Genomic DNA, 19,895 nt, shown 5'->3' with positions numbered 1-19,895 from the left:
ACTAGGGATCAAACCCAGGGCCTTCGCATGGCTAGGCAAGTGCTCTATCTCTGAGATATACTCTCAGACCTTTTAATTTTTTTTAAATTTGAGATAGGGTCTTGCTAAGTTACCCAGGCTGGCCTGGAACTTATGATCGTCCTGCCTCAGTCTCCCAGGTAGCCAGCCACCATGCCTAACTTCAACGTAGTATTTGACAACAGATTTATTTCTATCACCTACACACGCTGATATTTTCAACCAAAAGAATTAAGTCCAGAATTTAAAATATGAAAGAAACCTAACAAAAAATGCTATGTAGACTATCTAAATATGCCCATAATCAAATGCCACCTGTCTTTTCATATCAATTCTATTAACAGTAACATTAAATTGAACCTACTTTTCTATTTGTGGCTTTCCTTTCTTCTTATTTAATGAAGATAAACTCCGTTTTTCTGCAGAATGCTAATAGAAGAAAAAAAGACATACTAATGTAGGTATCCTTTTATTGGGATAGCAAACATTAAAATGATATGTTTTCATAGTTACGTATTATAACAAATTTTGACTTCCAAACTATTTTTGAAGTTACCTACCAGAAGCACTAAAATGGACATATTATTACAAGTACTTTATATTAATCATGAGAAAAATACCTATTTTTTCTTTTATGGATCTCTATTCTTTTCTTCTGATTATAGTAGTCCCTCCTCATCTGCAGTTACACTTTGTGTGATCAATCATGGTCCAAAAATATTAATAGAAAATTCCAGAAACAAACATGTCATAAGTTTTAAGTAACTATTTTGAGTAGCATGATGAAATGTCATGCTATCCCACTCCATCCCTTCTAGGACACAAGTCATCATCTCTTTGTTCAGTCTATCTTTGCTGCATTCACTACTCACTCCATAGCAGTTGAGAGACTGACCATGTTAATATAACATCTATTATGGCATACTGTTATAATTATTCTGTTTTATTACTACCATTAATTTCTTACTGTGCCCAATTTACAAACTGAACTTTATTATAGCTATGTACTGTACATATGAGAAAAATAACCTATATAGTATTTGGTACTATTCACAATTTCAGACATCCACCAGGGGTCTTGGAGTGTAGCCCCTGTGGATAAGGAGGGACTACTGTACAAAATACAACAATCAAGTGACTGCTATTTGCTACAGATTTATTAGTATTCTCCTGAAGTTCAGTTTAATAAAACTAACAACATACAATTTGGTTAACTCCAAGAAAGCACTGAGACACTGGAACAGACGGGATAGGGAAGTACAATAAGAAGGGCTTTGAAAAGGGGTCGTTTTGTAAGTATGACCGAGGTAATGTCCAAGTTCTTAAAATGTGCCTTGGTTCATAAAAACACATTCCATGAAGAGTTAATATCTGGATCTGAGTATGGCCAGAAAATAGAAATCAGGCTAACAAATCAATTTTCTAGATAGAACAAAGACTGGTCCATACTTACAGCATGTATACTTCCCTCCAAATCTGTGGTGGTACAGTACACTGAACACACTTGAGAGCACTCTGCTCTGTGATCACAACCTTCTAGGAAAGCAAATGTTCCCTAATTACACTCATGAGTGCCAGTAAACTGGACCAACTACTCATGAGAAAGTTCAGATTGAAAATTCACATCACCCATAGCAAGAGGGTAATTAAAATGTGAATAATTCTTTAAAGACCAAAAAAAATCTGGCATAACAATTTATGTGTATCCCCAGTTAGAATAAACATTTTGGTTGTCATATTACAATGTATTAATTTTATGTAATAAAAGTTTTCTAAAATATACTTTCTCAAGTATCATAAGAGCTTAGACTATACATAAAAGCATAAAGTCTGTAACAATGAAATCCTCTTTAATTTCTTCCTACCAGAATGCCATCTGCTTAAATGCTTACACGCTCTTTTTTAAAAGAATACAGAGTAGCAATACTTTATATGGCACTAAAACAAAACCCCCACGTACCTGCTCAGCTAGGTTCACACAGTGCTCTGGGTGCTGACTGGTGGTGCAGCTTTGCTTCCTCCAATCCACAATTCCATTCTGTTCAGAATATTGCATGGTAAGCCCATCCAATGGGGAGCAGCTCGTACCAATACTGCTATCAAAAGAAATGTTTATGAAAGCATAACCTTGTGAAAAGTTTATGAAATTTATCCTCAATAATTTAACCTGCTATACCATTTCAATGAAGAAGCTATAGTAACCCTTTCTTTCACCTATTAGTTTTCATTTTTTGAATACCTAGTGATAAGTCTAAGGGAAAAAAGGTATATTATGAGAAATAAACAGGTATACATCTAGTTTATTACTAATATCTGTCTCTACAAATGATAGTAATAAAAGTGTACTCTGCCTTGAGACATCTTGCAATGAGGTTATCTTGTACCCCTGAAAGCTGGGAACAGAGAGACTACACAATTCTATATTGAGAAAATCACTGTCCTAAATATTGTGTATAATCAGGCGTAAGAAGGGATAGGAAAAAATGACTGAAATCCAAAGACATAAACAATAGAATGAGGTCCATAAAGAATCCAAAAGATGAAGTTACTGGATACGAACTTTTAGTCTGTATGTGAAATGGTGCTTCACATGGTCAATGAACAGAACAAGGTTGAGGATTTGGAAGAGTACCAGAAAATATAAAGAACCAAATTTAAATTCTAGAACTGCAAAATAAACTCAATGGATGGGCAACAGACGAAGAAATACTAGTTAAGAATAAATGATATAAACATGTATCCCATTTGTTTACAATAAAAAAAATTTAAAAAAAAGAATAAATGGTATGGATTTAATATATTTAAGTACTGAGAGGGAAACAATAAAAATATGGAAAACAAGTATAAGTAAAAAGACATGTGGGACACAGTAAAAAGTCTAATATATAAGGATTTAGGGTAAATCTTAGAAGATGGAGCAAGAGAACAGGGCAGATCCAATTTGAGGAGGTAAGAGCTAGGAGTTTTCAAAATCAAAAGATATAGAGCTACCGATTTAAGAATTTATACAAAGAGAACTAAATATCATAGGAAAAAGTATATTACCCTTAAAAGAGTAACAATAATATATTAACTGAACACTTAAGGCCAGATAGCATGAGTTTGGGTTCCCCTCAAAAGCAAAGTCTAGAATGACATAATTTGTCTGAGAAGGTGGTCCCAGAGAATAAGAGCAAGGGAGTAGGAAGAGGGAAATAGCAAAAGACTCCAATGAGGTTTCCATGATAAGTAAAGGAGGCTCAAAGCTACTGGAACCTTCTAAAATTATTTACTAAAGAACAGGAAGCAAGTATACTCTATACTGAATCAGCAAAGGCCCTGAGGCAGAACGTACAAAGTCTGTGACAGATAGTTGAGGAAGACAGTACTAACAGGATGTGAGTCCGAAATTCCATAAGTGATTTATGTGATCTGCAGGAGAAATCAGAGGTGGGTAGAGAGGATAAGAGAGAGACCAAAGGTATTTGACCAGAAGACAATGAAATTATAGTTTCAAAAAGCTAACAGAAAGTAACTGCCAACCCAGAAATCCATATCCAACAAAAATATATTTTAAAATTGAAGGCAAATCATACCCTGTCCCCTGATAAAATCTAACTGCATGCATCACTGGTAGATGTAACTATAGGAAATACTTGGTGTTCTTTAGTTAGAAAGAAAATGGTCACATGTGGGTACTTAGAGACACAGGAAGAAAAAAGAGCAAAGGAATGATAAAGTCCAAGTGAACACTGGTTAAAGACCTCATGGGCTTAAAATAATAAAGAGAATTAAAATGCATGATAACTATGATTTATAACTCAGGAAAAGAAATATGGCTACAGTGATCTAAGGTCCTCAAATTGGGAAATGATACAAGCACAAATTTATACCAGACATTAATAAGTCAAGATGTATAATACAGGTTCTAGGATAACAACTAGAACAGAGAAACAAGTACAGCTATGAAGGCTAATGGAAGAGTAAAACAATAAAAAGAAAAAAAAAAAAAAAAAAAAACCCCAAAAAACCCAAAGGCAACAAGAAGGAGACAAAAGGAAACACAGAATAGGTGGGCCCAATGAAAGCAAACAGCAACATGGCAGAATTACAGCCAAACATACCCATAATCTATTAAATGTTACACTAATTTAAAAACGTACAAAGGCATTTGTATTTTAGAAATTAGATACCTACTTCACAATGGGACTTTTCCCAGTATGTTTCTTGTGGATTATGGTGTGCTGCAACACATCTAGAATAGAAGAAAAATTAATTTATTATACTAATGCTGCAGCAAATATCCAAAAGGACAATGCTATTAATTTATGCCATTGAAACACTGTTGATAGCGCACAGCACTTCTAAGCATTTCCTACTAAAGAAAAATATCTTAAGTAAATTTTTCAAAGACATAATAAGTGAGCCAGGCTCAGTGGGCATGCCTATAATCCCAGTGATTGGGAGGCTGAGACAGGAGGATCTCAAATTTTGAGGTCAGCCTTGGCAACTTAGTAAGAACCTGTCTCAAAATTTGAAAAAATAAAAATAAAAAAAGGAAGGGTTTGCTCAGTGGTAAAGCGCCACTGAGTTCAATCCCCAGTATCCCTTAACCCCACCCCCCCACACAAAAAAATGTAATAAGCTACTTAATTACCTTAAATATCCTCTCAAATGTGTTTCACCTAACAACACATCAATCTTGTCCAAAACTACAAAAGTCTAATATGGATGTGCTACTTTAACTACAACATTCAATTTCACAAAAAATTTGTTTAACCAATAAAAAATGAAGTGTTTGAAAAGTGTGTGTGTGCGTGTGTGGTGTGTGTATGTATATGTTATGTATGTGTGTGTGTGTATATAACATATATATATATTTTTTAAATATACTGAGGGCAGAACCTGGGATGGGGGGTCAGTTCTAACACTAAGCTACATCCCCAACCCTTTTTATTTTGAGACAGGACCTCACTAGACTGCCAAGGATGACCTTGAAACTGTGATCCTCCTGTATCAGCTGGGATTACATGTGTGTGCCACTGCACCTGGCTGTGTTTCAAATATTAAAAAAAAAAAAAATCTATTAACATAATAAATACCCATGTACGACCACATCCAGACTTCTGTCTAGTTGCCTTTTTAAAAAATTAAACAAAATATCATAGATCGGATATGACCATTCATCTCCCTTCATCTACAGAGGTTAATCAGTACCCAACTTCTTGGAATACTCTAGTGAAAGTGGTGCTGCATGTTTGAATATACTAGAAATATCTTTTAACTGCAACCCAGAACAGATATATCACAATTTATAAGTTCACTAACACTTGAGACATTAAGGTAATTTCCTGGTATTTGTTCTTCCCAACAGTGGTGCCATGAATACCAGTGTCTACATCTCCTTGAGCACACATACAACAAATTTTTATAGATAATCATAGGACAACAGCAAAAAATTAGCTCCAACTTTATTACATTATTCCAAATTTCTGTCCAAAATAGTTGTACTCATTTACATCCCCATCAGCAGTACAAAGCCCTTATTGCTTAATATACTTGATAAGGTCAGACCTGAAAATGCTTTGACAATCTGATGAGTGTGAAATGATGTATCACTGTTTTCATTTTCTCTACTACTAGTGAGGCTGCACAATGTTTAATGGCTGTTCAAAGTCTCCTATGAATTATCTACTTATATCTTTTGCTCATATTTCTGTTGGGATGATTTCTCAATCATTTTTCAGAAGGGTCCTTATATATTCTGCACAGTCTTTTATATTTACCTATCCTGCTAACAGCATCTCCTCTTCTGTGGATTATTTTCTAATTGTATGGCTTCTCTGATCATTTGTAAGCTTTTATTTAATTAGTCAAATGTATGGTAATGTTCTATCTTGTTCAAAGAAAGTCTTGTCTTTTCAGATTAACATTTAAAAGTTTAAGTTTTACAAAACCAAGTTGTAACTCACCTGAAAGGACATGATGTAAGTAGGGATCTCATTACATACATACATTTTATGCTGAAAGTCAATTGTGTGTGCAGCAGTTCAGTGAACACTATTTTTTACCTACTTGTTTGTGATGTCACATCCCAATTCCCCATCATGTCTGGGTCTAGGATCCTTAACTGGGTTGTCAACATCAGGCATAATCCCTTATTCTAGTAAACCTACATTTACCTTCTTCTTGACTTGAAGCTTCTGAGCTGTCTTCTTTTAAATGTTCTAGTATCTTAGAGGTCTTCAGAGAGGATTGTAAGTTACCTACGGGGAATAATTCAACACTATTAACTCCTCAGGAAATTATAAAAACCAGATAAAGATGACAAATACAACGATTATTCTCCCTGCCTCAACGAAGAACGTGAGTAGAGTATAGTAGTGAAGAGAACATTTCTACTAGTTAGAACCCCTAAGAAATCAAGTAGACATGGCACAAAGCACCAGGCCTAAGAGGAGTTGTGAAGCCAGCTATCTCCTTAAGTACCACACAACCTGGACCTAAACACAACCACAAATATTGTGGTGCTCCTGTGCAAAATGAGCAAATGGACAAGAGGGATGCCTCTCAACATCTGTGTTCATTTTTTTAAAATCTCGGCTCTGTTGTAATTTAAGAAACCCAATCACACTGGGGCACTGATGAAGTTTCTACAGAATTCAGTGTCCACTATGAATTTCTGTTCTATCACAGAGCAGAAAACAAGCACCCAGTGAAATGAGCACTGACCAAGAGCACATTTCTGACAGCAATATGTTCCAGAGTTCAACATCATTTTAAGTCACCCAGGAGCTGAACATTGTTTCCTTAGAGCTAGTTGTCAGGATTATGTAGTCTGCTCTCTGGTATGGGTCGGGGAGGGGGCAAAATGGTAGAGCTATCTTTAAAACTGCAAGTGAACCTTGACAACACGTTTAGTAGTAAGACATGAAACAGCATAAACATGTACACACATTATGATGACAAGGTACCCACAACAACAGTATTTGTACTTTCAACAACAGTATTTCAATTTTATAACCTTAAAACAACATCGGCCAACCTCATCTGCATTGTTTATGTGATTCAAACTGTCAAACCCTCACGATGAGCTTTTCCTTATTTATACACATCCTCCTCCCTCTTCACGTGGGTAAGCTTCCCTGGGCATCATGTTAATCTGAACTTAAGTTTTAAAAGTTAACTGTGTGTTTTAATGACTTTTTAGGATTTAACAGATGCTCCTGATAGATATTTATTAGAAGTACTTACACCTGGCTCAGGGTGAAAACACTGATCATTAAATCTATTTAGCTCTAGAATGACCAGAACTTTAACAAAAGCCATTGCACTATTCACACACAAATTCAACATGGAGTGTGCATCTTGTCTGAGGCAACTAGTCAAAAAAAGAGTCGTACTTTAAATCTAATTATGTTCTAGAATATTTAAAGCACACACATACACTCATTAATGAGACTTTAAAAATTATCCCATATGTTATAACATCTATCATATTTTTCACCCACCTCAAACTGAGGAAATGTGAGTTTTCTCTCACCCTTTAGAGGTGCTGGAAATATAATTATTGAAAGCAGAAGGAAAGATTTAAAGAAAAAAAAAAGTTCCTTGATTCAATGATTGCACTTAAATTTAGCAGAATTCTCTAAAGCACCTATCAATATTCCAGGCAAAATATTCATTTAAAAGGCAGCTGAGGAAGATGTGTACACAACTGAACACAGAGTAGACTGTGACGAATGCTGAAACATGAGGGCAAACCAAACAGAAAAATAGAAGAAACAACCAGAAAAGTTTTCTGGAAGAGGTGCAGGTCGGGTCTTAACACAGGTGTGATTTTAATGGACAGTGATAAAAGATGGATGTGCAAGCAAGGGTACGAATGAGCAGAGATACCGGGCAGGAGGTGGCAGGCATGCTGGACAATGCAGACTCCATGAAGCTAGAGCCTGACAGAACCAAGGCAAGTTCAAGGAAGTTCAGAGTGGGCTTGAATTACACACCCAACTTTAAATGTTTTTTAATAGAGGATTAACAATCGACTTTATCCCGGTGATAGCCCTGGCATAGGAGAGAGTGAGAAAAGGAATGTAGATAAAGAGCTGGGTTTTACAGATACAAGCCTGCATGAAACAAGACGTGGCTGAAGATACTGGAATGGCTGGCCTTTAAATGGCTGAACATGAAGAGGAAGTGAGACAGTGAAGCTAGAAGGCTCTGAAGGTCACAGCAACAGGTAACCCAACACACCCTACACTGCGTCTCCACATCTCTCCAATCTGTAAGCCAGGTCCGGCAAGGCACGTGGCATCTGCCAGAGTCATAGATCTTAGACTCTCCTTGGTAACCAGTCTGTTTTGTTGTATTTGTTTTTTGTATACTACTTTCTTTAAAAGTGCAGTGTAAAATTCATTAAAAATGACAAATATTTCTTACTTGTATGTCCCCATTCATCAACTTTAACTCTAGGATGACATGGTAAGCATGAACACCAAACCAAAAATCCCGGGGATTTCGCACAGTAGGAATGGCGGATGCTTACTGAGACTGTGTAGAGAGTCTGACGATATGGACCGAAAAAAGCTGTGTACTTTTTGACTCTGTAGAAAAGCTTGTGATGAAGTTGAAAATAGCTGCCTGCATATAAAGAGAAAAAAGATTTGTTAATTTAAGGCTATATACATAAAAAGAGTCCTGTTTAGTATAAGGGACAGAAAAACATTTTTTTTTTCTCCTTAAGTAAAGAATATTTTCTAATATATTTCCTATGGAAAAAGAAGTGAATAAAATTTAACAGGACTAATTTGCAAGAATCTACTAAACAGGTTCATTTTTAATGGTCAAGTTGTCAAATCTGGCAAAAAAAAAAAAAAAAAAAAAAAGTATTACTTCATTCTTTTGCCCAAGTGGTCCACCGGTAACCTTTTCTGCCCAGAACAAGAACTGCAATATCTTTATCATACATTTCTTCATAAGTGTTACTTTTCCTCATTTGGCTGTATGATTAAGGGACCTTCCTGTACTGTGAATGTAAGAGCTTGGGAAGTTTGGGATGCTAAAAGTCCTGGAAAATATGGAACACATCAAGGCAGTTTACACATACTATTCAAGTGCTATTATATCCTGAAGCATGGCTACTGCTGAAATTATCATACCATGATTCTAAGTTACCTCTGAAACCCAGTTTTCCTTATATTTATTAATGTAATTAAAGACGCCCCTACACACTACAGGTTTTTCTCTACAGTGGAACCTGTAAAACAGGTCTTGAGCACATACTCGAGCACAGTCTCATGGAGGGTTCACCTGGATCTGAATACTACTTCAACCACATATAAATAAGGTGTATTAGCTTTTCAGCTTCAAATTCCTTAGGATTATGAGATTCAAATCGTATATGTAAATAAAACAGTAACACTGCCAACTGCATAGGTACTCAAAATACAAATACCCCTCAGATACTGTTGAATACTTTAATGCTCATTTAAAATTAATTCTTAATTTCTCCCCAAGATTTTTGACCTATTATTTACTTTTGCAAATAAATCATTAACTACAATAACAACAGATGTCCTTTATAAGTCAAAGTTGCCTTGCATATTTAGGCAAACCTGCTTTTTGGTACCTCCAAAGTAGAGGTAAACATTCAATGGGAAGATACAGAGGGAAATGGAGAGAGGGGAAACCACCAAGATCTGAAGTAATAAGGAGTTAATCTAAATTCTAGTTCTACTTTCTAGTTCTGAATGTACTGCCTAAGCCTGGGATTCAAACACAGAAGCAGTGGTGGAACCCACACCTAGCTACATTCACAAATCAACTGGTCCAAAAGCACAGACACACCTTATTTCAAGGCCTAAGTCCGAGGGACAACCCAGGTGTGTTTCCAAATACTGAGAGTATAGCCACCAAAGGAACACTGAAGTATATGTATTTAAACCACTCACGTAAAAGCTGAAATCATTACAGACTAAAGCCCAGGGCTCATCAGTGTATAACCACAGGTGCAATTACACCTATATTTAAAATCAAAGAGGTTCGAAACCACTTAAAATTACATGAGTAAGAAAAACAGGATTACATTTTGACATGACAGAAACCATCCGAACCCAAATGTACATTTTAATGTCATATTTCCATTCATCTAGTTTACAGTTTATCTGGGACTAAACATAGTATATCCTGTATCAACCAAACCAATCTCTATTGCACTTATAAACTCATTTCCTATTTATCATTTTCATTCATTTTCCTCCCCACCTCCATCATAACTGTTACATTTCTTAGGGGACATGAATGATGATATACTATTCTAAAATTCACAAACCTGAGAATGAAGTTTCCTAACATCTTGGTGGTGTCAAGATCAGACTGTCCATTTAGGAGAAGACAGAGCATCATTTTTGGGTATGGGGACTAAAACCCTGGACACTCTAACCACTGAGTCACATCCCCAGTCCTATTTTGTATTTATTTAGAGACAGGGTCTCACTGAGTTGCTTAGTGGCCTCACTAAGTTGCTGAGGTTGGCTTTGAACTTTCGATCCTCATGTCTCAGCCTCCCAGGATTACAGGCATGTGCCACTACACCTGGCCCCTTCCATGCATCTTACACCAAAACCAACTATAAGTGAATCTAAGATTTTTTTAAAAGGGGAAGTTATCAAAGAAACCAGACGTTATAATCTTTCAAAAGTTTTTCTAAGGATGACATAAAATCCTGAAACATAAAAGACTGATAAATCTGTCTCAATATACTTTTAAAATATCTGTATGATTAAAAATAAGGACAGGGCTGGGAAGTAGCTCAGTGGCAGAGTCCCAGCCTACTACGAACAAGGCCCTGGAGAACAAGGCCCTGGATTCAAACCCCCGATACCAAAAAACAAACAAAAAGAGAAAAGGACAAACAGAGCTTATTTCTTTAATTCAACAGGGAACGTTTATTAATCAATAAGGCTAATAAAAAAAAGTGAAAAAGATGGGAAAAGTCATCCAGGAATGTGTGAACAGTCACCAAAGTACAGATTAAAATCATTTTTTTTGAGAGCGGCAAAGAGAAGAAATTGGGACTGTTTTGTTTGTTAAAGTGGGAACAGATACAAGGCTCCCTTCGGAGGATACAAAGTGCTATTACCTCTTTGGAAATAACAGAAATACTACATCTTAAAAAATGTGTATAACTTTTGTAATTCTACAAATTTATCTTACAGATAAATGTATCCAAATGTGTTAAAACATATCCCTAGACACTGAATATTATTTGTAGTAATTTAAAGAAATCATGCAACAACTGAAATGGCCATAAAATACACCGATTTAAGTAAGATCCAGTTAAAAGTGGATTATGTAGGATAAAAAATGAGATCTTTTACATGTCCTGATGTGTTACCATGTCCCAAGCCATTTAATGAAACAGGCAAAAGAGGATTACTGCTAAGATGACTCCTTTAAATGCAATCCTGGTATAAAGTCAAATTCTACGTGGAAATTAACTTTTTTCCTTCTGAAAAATCTCAAACTTACAGAAAAGTCACAAATGCAGTGCAGAGATTTTTTTTTTTTTTTTTTTTTTTTTTTAAAACCTAGACTATAAATAGTATTCTGCTGCCTTAACACCTGGGATGATACCAACAAGCATTTCCTACTTTCTCCCACAATCCATGTTGGGTAATTAACACTGATCAATTATTACCTTCTAATCCTCAAATCCTGATGAAAGTCTGCAAACTGACTCCAAAGGGTCCTTTTATCTCAAAGACTAAGTTCAGATTCCTGTGCTACATCCAGCTATCATGCCTCTCATGTCCTCCATCTTCCCTGAGGCTCTTCGGGCTGTGAGGGAACAGGCTAGGTATTCTGTGAGTGTTCTTAATACAGGTGTGTCTGGTCAGATTCATGCAGGATGATCAGAGCAGTGAGGCTGCTACTTTGCTGCAGCTGATCATTATGGTAGACGATTTTGACTGACATAATCTGATTAAATTTACTTGATTTAAGTAGTCTCTGTCAGGCTACTTCATTCACTCTAATATCACTTTCTCCCTTTATAATTAATGAGCATTATTTTGTGGGAAAACAGTATGAGAAGACTTTGATAATGTCAATATGCTACTCATCAAATGTTCAACTGATTCATTTATTATTTATTTGAACATGGACTCACAGTTTCCTATTTTATTTACTGATACTATTGTTATTTGTTGTGATATTCTCTTTGCCCCGATCTGACCACTGTTCTGTGTTCTTGTGACAAATCTGTATCATTCTTTGAGCACTTCTTGCATTTTGTACAATAGGATCACCTTGTATTTTCCTGCCTAATCCCTTAAAATCAGCTTGTCTTCCAAGATGTCCAAGTTTCTTTTAGTGGAGAATGGTAGGTAAGTTGAGGTCAGAGCATCAGTATATGGGTAGTTATTAGTGTTGCTGTTTCCAGACCCTTTTGATGGGCAGGGCTGGGGAACATGTGGGTGTGCACACACACACACACACAAAACTGCATTTCTATAGCTACAGATAACTAATAGCTTGAATTCAGTAACTTCAATTTCAATCACACCCCAGGGTTCATTCTGGTTTTCTACATTTCTATATAATTTCTTTTGGCAAGTGCTGTGGGGGTGGGAGAGGATAAAAAAAAAAAAAAAAAAAAAAAGGCAAGCTGGTTCTCGCTATCCTTAATGTATTTATTCAAATCTTCTGTACCAAACTACCTCCCACTGTCATCACTACTTCCTTGCAATCTCTATGGAGAGCCCTGTGCTCCCATTTAGGCTCCAGCACCCTACTGGGTCATCCCTTGGCAGCTTCTCACATTCTGCCAGGCCCCCTCAACAGTGACCCAGGAGTCAAGGCTTCCTCACCTCTCTTAGGTCCTTTCTCCAACCCATCACTCTTCCCTCACAATGCTGCTGCATACTTTGCTCTGCCCCATGGACTGGCTTTAGGACTTAACTATTCAAGAAGGATGGGAGAAAGAGGACAGGAGCCAGCAAGGACTTTTAAAAACTGAGTTACACAAAGACAGTAATACTAAGACTTGAACCACATAGTGAGCATATTTCCTAGAAAGTGTTACATGCATCAAGTTTTAAAATAACTGTCTAAACTAAAGAATAAATACCAGAGAACAGGTAACAGTATTTGAAAACAGAACCAGAAGTAGGGAGAAAAAAAAAACAAAAACAGATTTATTTACCAGCTATTAATAACTATAAATCTCTAATAATTGAAATGTGATCCTGGAACAAAAATGCCAGACTGATGGAATGAGAACCCAGAAACATGTTAACATAACCTAGGAAAGTATTATAAAGTATCACAAAAGAAATCAATACTACAGGAAAAGAACCAAGTCATTATTTAAAAAGAGAAGTTAATTTAGAGCCTAACTTCATTTGGAGTAACAAAATAAATTCCAAAATGGTTAAAGAAAACAAGAAAAACAGTAACCAAAGCTGTTATGCATACAAAATGTAAACTGAGTTTCTAAAGAGGGATAGCTTTTTTCTAAAAGTGAAGAATATATATGATCCAGACTCAAAGTTACAAAGTAAGCAGTTATCAAAGTTAATAGTTACTAAGTGAATACTTATTACTACTTTCCAGACCCTCTTCTCTTCCCCTACAACATGTCCTTTACTATTTTACTTTCCCTCATCTTTTATTGTAACCTGTCTGTATCAACATTTGGTTGTTGTCTTTTCAAGCCAAAATATACCACAGTAACCATCTCTGAACATTCATCTTTGTATGTAACTGGAAATATAGCTGTGAGGTAAATAACTATTCACAGGTTCTCCAATTTAAATTTTGTACTGCCCAAAGCTTTCCTAAATTTTTACCAATTTATGCCCATCATCACCAAAGAGTATCTGCCAAGCTTTTTGATCTTTGCAATTCAACAGGTCAAATAAAAACTTCATGCTTTTTGTTGCATTTCTGATGATGAGCACCTTTTCAAGCTTAAATGCCACTTCAAATTTTAGGTTCTCTGTTCTATTTGTTCATAACTGCTCCCACTTTTCCCTTTGTTGTTTACTTCTATGGACACACTATGAAGTTTGTCATACCATGAAAATATTCTCCCCCTCCCAGTTTTTGCTATCTCCATGGAGGACCAAATCTTCCTTCCTTATCAGCCCCACCCATCCCAAGAATACTCCCTGGGCCCAGCTCCCTTCCCATGAGGGGAAGGGCCATTACACAAAGTGATACACACCTCTGTTCTCTCCCTGTTTTATGAAGTCTGCTTCCTAAATCAGGACGTTTTAGGTTCAGAGAGCAGACAAAAGGAATCTCATGTAAGCCCTGACCCTAAGCCATATGGGTTCCAGCAGAACTTCTATTTAATTTACTTATTAGTAAGTTTCCAGTAAAACAGTATTTGCCTCCTTGGCCATTATTCCTGAATTTCTCTCTTTTACAGAGAAGCCCTCAGTGAGGGATGAGGGGGATGACTGCCAAAAGCACACTCCAACCTCCAACACCATAAGCCACTGACCCACCTCAAGATCCATTCCTCAGACATCTAATGCTCTAACCCCAACCAGACTCTGCTTAATTAAACAATTACTCCCAGGACAACTATTTTCCAAGCATGGTACACTCCACTCTATCAGACCCACCTATTTCACACTTCCCAGCCCAGCTTAGATCTGACTGTTCATCATTTGTTAGAAAATGAACATTCTCCCTCAATTCCCTTCCCTCATCTAGGACAAATCCAACCATGAGCTTTCCATATATACCTGGATCAGAACTGCTGGAAAGATTTTAAAAATATGCAAATGGGGTAGGATTGATACCATTACAAAGTACTGATCTTTCTCTGGATGCCATGCCTTGTTGAGCTTACTAGGTTTCTTTCACCAGGTTGTCCTCCAGATCCCTACAAATGAATGGTTTTAAGTCCCCGCAACTCTCAAGCATTTGATCTCTTAACCTCAGTCCATCCCTTCTTATGCAAAACCTCTTTAGAGAAAACAGAAACCATTAGGCAAAATATCCCACGATTTCCCATCATGAAACCCCCACACCTCTGCAGGAACCCTATACCACCAACTACCTCACTCACCTGTACCTTCGAGCTCTTCCTCTCTCTAATGGTTCATCTCACCTATACCCATCTTTTCCAATGGCCAAACAACTGCATGAGAGCAAAAACCTGACCTCAACCAGCACTGGGTTCCAGAAAAGCAAAGGGCAGCCAGCGACAAAGGGCTAATTCCTTTCACTTCCCATCTATCAGCCCAATCTTCTTGACAATTTAAAGCATTTCCCAAGTTGAGCGTTTGGACAAGGGCCTCTTCCAATAAATATTTTAGAGAAAATAAGAGGCTTTATTTAATATTTTCAAATTTTGGAAGAAACATTTTATGATATTAGAGAAATGAAGAGTACAATTGTAAAGTACATTTGTTACTTTCACTGTTAGCCTACACCTACATAGTACAAGGATTAAAATGTCCAATTTACAAAGTACTCCAGAGAAAGAATCTCTGTAACCTCCCTTAAAAGCTGACTCTCAGCACCCCTGCCTGTCAGACTTGAGAGGCTGCAAGTGTCAGGTAATCTGATACCTTAGGATGGGCTCCAGGTCAGGGTGTCGCCTCTCCTCCCTTTTCAAGGAACCCTGATTCAGGGCTCTTAAAATGGTCTTGTCAAAAGTCTCTGAAGACAATTCCTTTGGAAGCTAGAAAAGAAAATGTTCAATGTTAAGTTTCTCATTTATTGGCAATATGTTACAAATCAGAAGTATAAAACAGAGATAAATAACTCCTGCTCATTAATCATCCAAAAGCAGTTCTTTTTTTCCAAATCTTCATGACTTGGGACCCCATACTGAAGCAGCACAGGTCTTTCCCTTAAGACCCACAATGATTCTTTCTGGCCACACCTCGGGGCTTGCTGAAGTGCAGAGGAGCTGCCTGTGTCTTCACTCATGCCACACTGCAATAAATACCCACACTGAGGTCTGAGTTAAACTGAACATTTTGCATAGCACAACTGTTATTATTTTTATCCTGGAAGAATATTCCAAAAAGTGTTATTGCTGCCTTTATAGTTATCACTTTTGGGTCGCTTGGTTTTACATTTTAATCTCAGCAATGTCAGAATGCCAACACCAAATAACCAAATTATGACAGTTGGGTGAAACTCTCTCAACATTATTTACATTGAAAGCACTAATTAGAGGGGTTTTACTCAACATGATGGAGATGCCCTGTGAGCAGTCTGCTAGAAACCACATATAGACACACACAGACACACAGACACACACACACACACACACACACAAATCACTTGGCCAAGAAAAATTTAAATTTAAAACCCAAATTCAAATTTTGTCATTTTATTTAACTAGTTTACACTTTAAAATCCCCAGTAAACCAGTTCTTTGTAAAAACTAACTTTTCAAGTCTTTCAAGAATTTAATGTATTAAATTTTAGCGGAACTTTCATTAAAATTGAGAACCTTTAACACATTTATCTAAGGAGCCACAGGTATAAAATTTATATAAATCGATTTACATATTGAGTTTCAATTTGAGAAATCCAAAGTAATTATTCTTTTGAAAACCAAGTATTCTGGTCAACAACTGAGAAAGGGGATCTTTAACAAAGGCAGCATAAAGCACTACTAATTTTTAGGCACAGGAGATCTAGAATCAAGATGCTCCCTCAATGAAGCTCCTCTTGTTAATTAACCTGGAAAAATGGTATCCACAACCCCATTGAAACCCCATTCTCTGAACACTAACGGAAGAAACAAATCCTGGATGGACACATTTTCCAAAGAATTCACTATTCATTTCAATATTTATACTCTGATATTAGCATTTTAATAAAGATTTCTGACACTCGACCTTTATCATGTTACTAATTTTAAACACAATTTCTACTAACTGTACACAGTCAAAGAAAACCAGCTTTACTAGGGAAGTCCATTTCAATTACTGGATCACTGATGGTTGCTCTAAATATTGAAGGCAAAATTACATAAAATGTCCCCAAGGCACATGACACTATGTTTACTGGGCAGAGTATGGATATGTAGTCATCAGTCTTTGCAAACTAATGCATTTTCAAATGTTTTTATCTTCAATTTCCAGGGCCTATTTCCAGTCCTAAAGGAAGCATATTGGCTATAAACACAGCTCTAAGTCATGTCTTTATATTCTAGTTCCTTGTTTTGGATTTTCTTCCTTCTCAATTTCAGCTCTGGCAAACCTAGCCTCCCACCTCTGGAGCCTGGTGTTAGCTTCAGCACAAGCTGTAAGTAATAAAGGTTTTTGTACCTCGCTATGTAAGTTTATGTTTAAAAACACTGAGGCCTAATGTACAACCATTTATAAAACCTCATTACAGGATCTGTGGCTGTAGCTCAGTGGTACAGTGCTTGCCTAACTTGTGGGGCACAGAGTTTGATCCTCGGTACCACATTAAAAAAATATATTGTGTCCGTCTACAACTAAAAAAAAAAAAAAATTAAAACTAAAAAAACCTCATTACAATTCAGATTCTCTAACACTTCTCAGTCAGTGACATTTAAAATACTACTCCGTGCCCAGGTACTGTTTCAGGCACCGTAGATACAGTGGTAAAGGAAGATAAAAATCCCTGCCCTCGCAGAGCGACATTCTGGTAATAAGAAAAACAAACCAGTGAAGGGGCCAGGATGTTGAGGACAGAAGAAGTTACTTCCACGGGGAAAAGGAATCAACAGCCCTGACCTCAAACCCACACTTCCACATTACAGCAAACTGGAGTACAGTTTAACAGCATCCACACAACTCAAGGGTGTTGGTTTGTGCAGGTTGTCAAAAGGGCAGGTTCTGCTCTTGAATTTTTGCAAACGATATTAAAATAAAGGTAAAAAGAAAAACAGAAAAGGCAAACCTGCAATACTTCTTTTACAATAAGCAATTTATTTCTACAAATAACAATGTTGCAGATTATTTCATGTAATTGAGAGGCATATCTGCTATTTTAGAAGATTAGTATTTCAAGTGTTAGCTAAGCAGGAGGATCATTATCATGATTCTGAAGAGTGAATTACATACTTAGGGCTGTTTAATTTATTTTTTTGTAAAGCATATGGCTTTCACAAAAAGTGTGTGATTGAAAAACTTTAACCTGTCAAGATCAAAATAGACAACGCTTAGAGAGGGAAACCCAATAAGAAAGAGGAGACTGCCTGGGAACTAGGCCTAAGGCTGGGGTGGGCTGTGTGCTGCCTCACTGAATTCTTGCAGTGAGATGCACGAGTAGGTGGCAACCCCACCCACAAACTGGCATCACGTAATAAGGCCTTGACAGGTGACAGGGCTGGGCCCCTATTCTAAGACTTCTCAGCCGTAGCTCTGTATCACCTGCAACTCACCCTGCAGTATTAGAATTGTGTTATGGAAAGGACAGCAGGAGAAGGGAATGAGAGTATGATGTTCCCCAGCCCCAGAACAGCTGCTCATAATTAGTTGCCCTTAAAATTTGATACATTTAGCTTTCAAGAGTCAGAAGAGGGGCTGGGGCTGAGTGGCAAAGTGCTTGTCTAGCATGTGAGAGGCACTGGGTTCAATCCTTAGCACCACATAAAAATAAATAAAATAAAAGGGTTCTATTCATCTACAACTACAAAATAATAATAATAATAAAAGAGTCGGGGGAGTTAGAAATAAGTAGAAGAAATTTTAAAAGTATATGTGGAGGTGGGAAGGGAAAGTTCTGCTTAATTTCCTCAATAATCTGAATGCCACCCAGGAGTTCATTTTTGTGCTGCCTTGTTGACTGGGATTGGCTGGAACATGGCCATTCTTCTCCTGTGCTCTCTATTGGCTACCATGAACACTAAGTTCAGCAGGTGAATGCCAGAGCTCACAGGCCCATTCCTTCAACAACTCCTTCTCCCTCATCAAGGTGTTTTAGGTCATAGGAGGGACAAGGCCTTTGGTGACTGGAAATAAACAAAACTCACCCCCATCCTTATGTGCAGGCAGGTCACTAACTTGAGTGGGTGAAGGAATACTTAGCTTTAATTGAAAGAGCCTGGTTTAAAATAAACCACAGGACAATGGAACTACTCAAATCATCCCTGGGTGCTACTTCATTCGAAGGGACTAACAAGAAATTCAGGTGAACAAATTGTGTACTGAAATATGGGATCATCAGAGAAATAGCCTCTTATCTGCTGTTCAAAATCCTGTACACTGATGAAAAACAGTCTCTTGCAGATTTAAGAATGAATAGACAAATGATCTGAAAAAAACATGCTTTGAAGCAAACAACTTGAAAAACAGCATTGGCCTGAAAATTTCAGATGATTTAGGTTCAGTAACTACAGTTTTGTTTCTAACTTTCTGCTTTATCTATATTAATAAATTTTAAAATGTTTGCTTACTGAGAAATAGTAATTTACTGATCATTTAAACTTATTCTCTTCTTTTAATATTTATCTTTACCCATACATTTTTTAATAAAATCAAATTAGCATAAAAGAGGTAAGGGTTTGAACAAAACAACCCTATATATCTTTCACTTATACAAATCTGCATAACATGTTACTATTATCTTCTTATCCCCTATAGTTTAAAGATTCTATCACATATGGGAGGGATAGGAGGAGCTGGGACTCAAAGAGGAAATGGAGGAATATTTAAAGAAGCCCATAGAGAGGGTTGAACAATTGTTAGGTACTAAAGAAAACAAACTCATCCATCTCATTTTGCATACACACCTGTCAAGGGCAGTATCCTTGCAAGCAGCCCCCAATGTACATCTCTGCAAGGAACTAGGAATAAGATTTCATGGGGGGGGGGGGTGCTGTTTAAACCCAGAGGTGCTTTACCACTGAGCTACATCACTAATCCTTTCTGTATTTTTTGAGACAGGGT

General features: G+C 36.9%; 1 protein-coding gene across 4 annotated transcripts in view; it reads right to left on the bottom strand.

Annotated features, from left to right (window-relative positions):
• The window catches only part of Zcchc2 (zinc finger CCHC-type containing 2), a 58,051-nt gene that overhangs the window by 19,129 nt on the left and 19,027 nt on the right, over positions 1–19,895 (bottom strand). For 3 of the 4 annotated variants that reach the window (XR_007105169.1, XR_007105170.1, XM_047526314.1), the window contains exons 5-10: positions 15,585–15,697; positions 8,543–8,637; positions 6,180–6,263; positions 4,195–4,252; positions 1,979–2,114; positions 383–447 (exon numbers count right to left, since the gene is read on the bottom strand). Coding sequence is in view for 2 of the 4 variants with exons in the window: in XM_047526314.1 (XP_047382270.1) it covers positions 383–447; positions 1,979–2,114; positions 4,195–4,252; positions 6,180–6,263; positions 8,543–8,637; positions 15,585–15,697 (551 nt within the window). In the remaining 2 variants the exon portion in view is untranslated. The remainder of the gene's footprint in view (positions 1–382; positions 448–1,978; positions 2,115–4,194; positions 4,253–6,179; positions 6,264–8,542; positions 8,638–15,584; positions 15,698–19,895) is intronic. The other variant, XM_047526316.1, reaches the window with a different exon arrangement.

This window comes from Sciurus carolinensis, chromosome 15 (assembly GCF_902686445.1).
Source record: "Sciurus carolinensis chromosome 15, mSciCar1.2, whole genome shotgun sequence".
Taxonomy (NCBI): Eukaryota; Metazoa; Chordata; class Mammalia; order Rodentia; family Sciuridae; genus Sciurus; species Sciurus carolinensis.
The sequence above is the reverse complement of the archived record's forward strand: the minus strand, read 5'-3'. Positions and strand labels throughout refer to the sequence as shown.